Source organism: Colletotrichum acutatum (genome assembly GCF_030867785.1).
Source record: "Colletotrichum acutatum strain CBS 112980 chromosome Unknown BDZ83scaffold_209, whole genome shotgun sequence".
Classification (NCBI taxonomy): domain Eukaryota; kingdom Fungi; phylum Ascomycota; class Sordariomycetes; order Glomerellales; family Glomerellaceae; genus Colletotrichum; species Colletotrichum acutatum.
This window is the reverse complement of record NW_026849203.1, coordinates 42,037-49,210: the sequence shown is the minus strand read 5'-3', so window position 1 is coordinate 49,210 and position 7,174 is coordinate 42,037. Positions and strand designations below refer to the sequence as shown.

The following is a 7,174-nucleotide window of genomic DNA, read 5'->3' as shown; positions in this document are numbered from 1 at the left end:
AGAGGTCCAGCCCCGGACACGAGCAGCCGAATGCTTTAATCAGAGGTCTCATATCAGACGGTCATGCCCGAGAACACGTCCAGAAGGAAGAAAAAGAAATGGAAGACTTCACATGGGTCCGAGGGAATGGTTGACAGGTCAAAGCGGCCCGAAAGACAGACGCCTTCCAGATTACCTGTAGCCAAGGGGCACAGTGAGGCGCAGACTCGGGGAGATTCTCCGGCCTAACGTTCAATCAACCTTCCTGGGCTATAGCTGCCTCGGCTTACTTCCTGATCCTCGTGTGAATGCATCCTGAAATCCTGAGCAGCGCTGAGAACAGGTACTCCACAACAGAAGATGCCCCCCAAATATCGCTGGCACGAGGGAGTTTGTGGCTGCGCAGTCCCAAGTGCCGCACAGCCGAGTCTCTAACGTCTCGTTGCAGCATTAAAGGTAGAGCAATGGTGGGGGATTGTGGAGAGTGAGATATATCTCATCGCCGAAGTGCGAAGAGGTGCAGCAGGTGGGTAGTATTCGGAGTTTTGTCTCTGACTTGACTTGACTTGGCACTAAGAAGTTGGCAGCCGTTGGACTCATCGCTACGCAGGTGTCCCATGGTACGGGCTGCAGGATTTACAAACACTGGTCGGAACTATTCGCTACGCTTGGACTCCATGGGACGATTTCCCTCCTCGAAGTAACCTTGAAAGATGTGGCTCCGCTGCGGTATTCATGCTGATTGGGAGTTTGGTAAATGAATGTAACTCACTTACAAATGAACACTAGCAAAGACACGTGGATTGAGATGGGGGGCCATATTGAGGCATCTAATTCACCTGCGCGGAAAGAAAGAGGTCTCCCAGAGTGTCCACGCGGTTAATTCCAGCATCTAGAGACCGCATAAGTCTAGACAATTCGTCATTGTGTTCCTCGGGATACGCGGACTAAAGCGACAGATATTGACGAGGGTTGCGAGGAGCTTTCACCACTTTTGATCAACTTGGTTGTCGGCTCCGTTGTAGAAAAAGCAGGGACGCATGCATGTCAGGGGCACCCAAGCAAGGGCTTGAAATTAAGAATGCAAGCAGCGTTGCGCCCGGTAAACTTGGCTTACAGAAGCCATCACACCTCCCATGTACGATAAATAATGGTCGAAGCGCTGCTGCTTGTCGACGGATTGACTGTTCGGAACCAGGCGCACTCAACCACGAGGGGTCTGTCCGTTCACTACCACCACATTCGTTTCGAACTCTCTTGATATCTAGGTTACACTTGGGCCAGCTTTTGTATCAGCAGTTGCATCCTTGGGTTTATCGAGAGTTTATCTACTGCCAATCCGGCTCCCCCTTCTGCCCTCCCCCTGCCGAGATGCATCGATTCAAGATGGAAGTCCTTACAGCCGTTGCTGCATGGGCAATTACCTCAGCATGCCTGAACGTTCCTGTCGCTCGTCAACTGCTCGGAGGCATCTGCGCGAGAGATACGGCTGAGCTCGGCGATAGGCTCTCAGCTACTGCAAAGATCTACCAACCGGGCTCTGCCGAGTTTACCAACGCGTCTATCCGTTGGTCGAACCTTGATGCACCCAAGCCTAACCTCGTGGTGATCCCTGGAACTGAGAACGATGTTGCAGAGACTGTAAGTTACTAATTCTACTATCGTCCGAGTGTATTCGGGCGCGAAGCAGGTGGCCACTAACCTGCATACAGGTCAAATTCGCCAACGAGAAGAGCATGCCCTTCCTTGCGTACAATGGCGTGCACGGCGCTATCACCACTCTGGGCAAGATGGACAGCGGTATCGAAATCTACCTGTCCCAGCTGAGCGGTGTCGAGGTTGCTGCAGACGGGAAAACCGCCAAGATCAGTGGTGGTACCGGGTCCAAGCTCGTCACCGACACACTCTGGAAGGCCGGCAAGCAGACTGGTAAGCTCCATTCTAGTTTTATCTCCATCACTTGTACCTTGTCAAGGTAAATCATTGACCATGGGCTACAGTTACGGGAACTTGCGAGTGCGTCAGTACGCTCGGACCTGCTCTTGGAGGAGGCCATGGATGGCTTCAGGGCCACCACGGCCTGGTCGCAGATCAATTTGTTTCCATGAACATTGTGCTGGCCGATGGCACCTTGCAGACCATCAATGAGACCTCGGACCTCTGGTGGGCTGTCAAGGGCGCGGGCCACAACTTTGGTATCGTAACTTCTCTTAACGTCAAGGTCTATGACATCGAACACAGCGACTGGGCGGTGGAGACTTTTATCTTCGGCGGCGAGAAGGTTGAGGAAGTTTACCAGGCTGCCAATGAGCACCTTCTCAAGAATGGAACCCAGGCCGCTGAAGTCATCAACTGGTCCTACTGGCTCAGAAACCCTGATGCGGACCCCGAGAATGTGAGTTCAGGCTATCTGGTTGTTATCCATGAGCACTGCTAATCTCACCCAAGCCTATCATTCTTTTCTGGGTCATCCAGGAGGGCGTCACCACCGTCGACTCCGTCTACACTCAGCCTTTCCGGGACATCGGCCCCATCTCTGCCACTCCGGACTCGGGAACCTACCTTGACCTAGCCACATGGACCGGCATTGCTCTTGACTCCATCCCGTGCCAGAAGGCTGGCTTGAACAACCCTCGCTTCCCCATCTATGTCGAGTCATACAACATTGAGGCGCAACGCAAGGCTTACGATCTCTTCGCTTCTTCGATTAGCGGCGACTCACCCTTCAACAACTCTCTCTTCATGTTCGAAGGTTACTCCAACGAAGGTGTCAAGGCCATTGCGAGCGACTCAACTGCATTCGCCTATCGCAGTGACAACCTTCTCTTCGCGCCCCTCATCACCTACTCCCCCAACGGCACTGAGCTTGATCAGAAGGCTGTCACACTCGGTAACCAGCTCCGCGACATCATTCATGAAGGAAGTGGCCGCACTGAGCAGCACGTCTACCTGAACTACGCCTTTGGTGATGAGGGTCCTAAAGAGTGGTACGGTAGCGAACAATGGAGGCAGGATCGCCTTAAGTCTCTGAAGACCAAGTACGACCCGAACGGCAAGTTCAGCTTCTACGGTCCCATTGCATAAAATAATTTGGGAAGTTTTGGTTTTGTATCTAGATTCAATGGGAACAACTCATAGAGCGATCAAATCGATTTTACTTTGGCCCGTATACGCCACGTTGTCGAGTTTAAGTCAACGTCCAGGCTTTTCTGCAATGTTGAACCAGTGTACTCTTTTTTAATCTTCAACTCGTAGAAGTTACTTGGATTATTGAGGGCTACAGTAGTCATTAGGATTGAATGATGTTGCCAGGCTCTGGTCAGTCGGTAATTCACTCTCAATTATAGCGTAGCTAGTGCTGTCAATGAATTTACAGCTCATTGTGCCAAAGGAATTTGTTCTTATATCAGTAAGAGAGTCTCGATCATAAGGCACCTACCTAGCTTACTAGAACTTATAATTGACTACATTTATTCGCCTTAGCCATGTTTCACACAATCAAGGTTTCTATCAGAATGATGTGATTGTTACTACTTGTTGCCCAGATAGAAATTGTATGAAACGCAAAATTCTAAAGTGTGTTGAAGTCGGGCTGAAGTGGTGTTATTCATTTGCTGTCTTTCTAGTGCCTCTCATTAATGTTTCACATGACATCTGTCATCATATTGCCCATATCACTTTGGACAACAGACACGAGATATTCTGAAGGGCTCTACGACAAGGCCATTTTCCCACCAACGAAGATGACCATTCAATCAACGAGGTGTAGGTCTCAAGCTAGTAAAATCACGGATTTAGCTACGTAGGTAGAGTTGGGTTCCATGGTTCACACCTGTATGGTGCGCTGATCAATACAAAGTCCGCTGATGACCTTTGACAAATCGTTTTATACTTCCAGGTTTCAGGGGGCAACTTGAGATGTTTTAAGAGATCAAAAGGAACCCTTACCCGTTTTCTCCCTTCAGCTCTTCACCTGAGTATGCAAAGCTTCATTGCCGACACCGAATACTCCGAAGTTCACCTAGAAGTAGGTGGAAAGACTGCGACCAACTTTGAGACCAGAAAAGTCGCTCGGGCATACCGGCCTCATCAGCAAAAAAGGGTACCGGGAATTTTCAAGAAATTGTCCCAGATACTGTCAAAGATTATTCCTGGAATAAAGACTGTATACTTCGTTCATTGAGAAGCCCAGCAGAATTATGAAAGTGGGAGGAGGCTGGGATGATGGCCTTCATTCCCTTCCAACACCTCATCTTGTGTTGATCAGGGAAACATTGAGTCAAGGATAAGCATTGGTCTACGTGCGGTTCAGCCATGGACTGATCCCTTATCTGACAATCATCAATGATAACTACGATGTCTAGAGGATAGAACTCTAAGAAACCATATCGTCCTGGGTTCAGAAGCTCGCCTCCAAGCTCTCGTTGGAATCATCCTGACATCGCTGTGGCCACTGTGACAAGCTACTCAGACCTAAGAAATTTCGAACACCATATCCCATCAAAAGGCCAGAGTTTCCAGTATGGATGTGTGGCGCGACCCGTGATGGTAGACTTCTCGAACTCGTCGTCATACCTTGGTGAGGAGTTCAACCCGAGAAAGATAATGGTATTGCGATATCTACCTGGCATCAAATGACATTCAACCTCCGTCAGGCATTCAATGTCGCCGCTCGATATGCAGGCGATCTCCTTTTCGTCATGTAGATCTCGATTGCATCAACACCTGGTGAATCCTGCAGTAGCTGCATCTTTCAGCTCCGAAGCACTAATGCACAAAACGCAAATACTGAGAGACATCTTGCCTCATCCACTCTCTCCGTCAATCTCTCCACTCTACAGCCTATCCTCGCTCTATCTCGCTTCACGTCAAAGGTCTTTGGGTCTGGGCTGCCAATAGCAGCACGAACCCCGAGTACCCCTTCTTTGACGGGTGGATTGCCGAACCAACTAACCACCCGTCGAAACCCAGCTGTCGCAAAAGTCCGAGACCGAATATGAGAGACAAGAACGAGGTTATCCTCGATTGGGCCTTTCACTTACCCAATGAGGACCAACTTGCATTCCCCGGATCCCATCTTCCAGCTTTCCCTAGCGTCAAAAAAACCGAAGCCTCCGAAGCCTCGTCTCTGGGCGAGAGAGCAGGGGGAGAGGGAGGGCAAATTCAACCACCGAGGGTAATTGTGCATGTCCCGAATCGTTAAGCTGCATGAGTGGCAGAGACATGCATATAGCAAGAATCTGGATTGCAGCTGATACGCCCGTCGGCCAGCCCACATGCGACATAAACCCCGTATATTGATGGATTCTACTGCAGATGAGGACAGGACTCCACTAGAGGCAGAATCGAAGCTGCATTGTGATCGCCTATCCTACTGCAGTCGGTGATGAAGAAATCCAGGGCAATAGCAATCGTCATTGTCAGCAACGCAATTATCATGACCGAGTGAATATTGAACATCGCAAGACTCAAGACACTACCGCTCCAGAATTTGGCTTCCAACGCTTCCCCAGAAACGCCTTTTGTGTGTTTCAATCAACGGCCGTGGCATTGCCGCGGCATTTTTGCCACAAGAGGAACGCGTGGGAATAGCCCCCTCAGAAAAACAAAGAAAACCACGCATAGTCTTCGTGGAAGACAATAGGAGTAAGTCAAAACGATAGCCCATCAGCAACGGCTAGAGCCCGCAAGTGCTCCATCCGATACATTCCCGCCGGGTTCATGTCTCGACCCCTCAAAACACCGGGGATGATGGGTTGCTAATAACAGGTCGTGAGGATTCTGGGAACGCCGAAGTCCAGCCCATCCTCTGTGGATGAGGCAAACAAGCCACCAACGGGCACCCTCTTGCGGCAAATCGCTCTTCCAGTTAGCTTCCCGCACCGCGCGATTTAATCCGTTTTCCATTCCTCAATGAACGACGTTCCGTGGTTCCGTCCGTTCCTCAGTCATCCCAATTGTCATTTGCCCAGTCCTATGTTCTGGGTCTAGTGCAGGCCGGCCGCCCGCCGCCGCGTAAAACCCGTCCCGGCCGGCGTACGCCACAAGTCTCAGTCCGTCTCTGTTTGACCCCTGTCACAGTGCGTTTTCACCTACACCACCCATTTCTCTCCTCTCTTGAAGCCTCTTTCCTACACATAAGAGTCAGGCTTAGGAAGTTCTGCGATTCATAGTCTGATCCCGAGCACGTGGAACCAACCACCCCTTCTCGAGAGTCCCCTGTTCTCTTTCCGATCGGGAACGCAGGACACATGAGACAAGCGCCGGTGTTGAGTCGCCTTCAGGGATTCAGCAACTCAAATTCCTTTCCTCGGAACCGGGACCTCCATCCCCTGAACGCATCCTAGGCCAACCCTCTTGAGTGTCGATATACCAAGACAGAATGAAATATCAAAAGACGCAACTGCACACGCCCCTCCAAGCAGGATGAAAAGCAATGATATCTGATTAGAGTTGAGTCTATGCCATCGGCTACGCTACTCAGATGAACCCGCCGCTAGCCAATGTGCCAGTTGTCAGCACACACCACCACCACCACCACTACCCCTCTCCCCTTCTTACCCCAATCATCACCACCATCGCGACGCGTCTCCACCGGCTCAGGCACGACGCACGTCCGCGGCTCCAAAACAAGAAAGGCCAGGTAGATACCTAAGACATAACAGGGTCGAAGGAGATCTTCCCAGATTCGTGGGATGGCAGCGCCGAAGATCACTACCTTGACCTCCGAGTGTTCCCTAGTCTCTCGTCCGAACTAGACGCGTCCTGTCTCCGAGGCTAGAATGAGGCGCTTTCTTACCTGGACCCAGAACAGGTACTTACAGATAATCGATGGCGTATGCCAAGTGGCGCAGACAAACCGCACCGTTCCCTCTCCTTGGTAGTGTGGTAATCCAAACTTTTTTCCTCACATCTCATATGCCGTCAAAATAGTCCAGTTCGGCGCTGTCCACGCGAGGCTCGCTCTGCAGATACGAAGAAAAACCAAATATACCATGTGCAGAACCAGTTCACGTCCCCAGATGGCTTGCTGTCCGAGTCTAGTTGGAAGGCGTTCAACAAGCGCACAGAAAAACCAAGTATTGTCAATTATGGATGAGAGTTTCTCCGAGCTACCATCACATCTCCTTCCTACATGTAGCGATTTTTGGTTTTCCCTCGCACGAAAGCCACGAGCGGTTCACAAGCTCGCCTA

The 7,174-nt window shown here is 50.7% G+C and overlaps 1 protein-coding gene across 1 annotated transcript; it reads left to right on the top strand.

Annotated features, from left to right (window-relative positions):
• Positions 1-1,350: 1,350 nt before the first annotated feature.
• BDZ83DRAFT_593237 (FAD-dependent oxygenase) lies at positions 1,351-3,063 on the top strand (the record flags this gene model as incomplete). Its single annotated transcript, XM_060506608.1, has 4 exons — positions 1,351-1,620; positions 1,692-1,908; positions 1,980-2,374; positions 2,428-3,063. 4 exons carry the CDS (start codon positions 1,351-1,353, stop codon positions 3,061-3,063), a joined length of 1,518 nt encoding a protein of 505 aa, XP_060358061.1.
• Between the last annotated feature and the right edge of the window lie 4,111 nt (positions 3,064-7,174).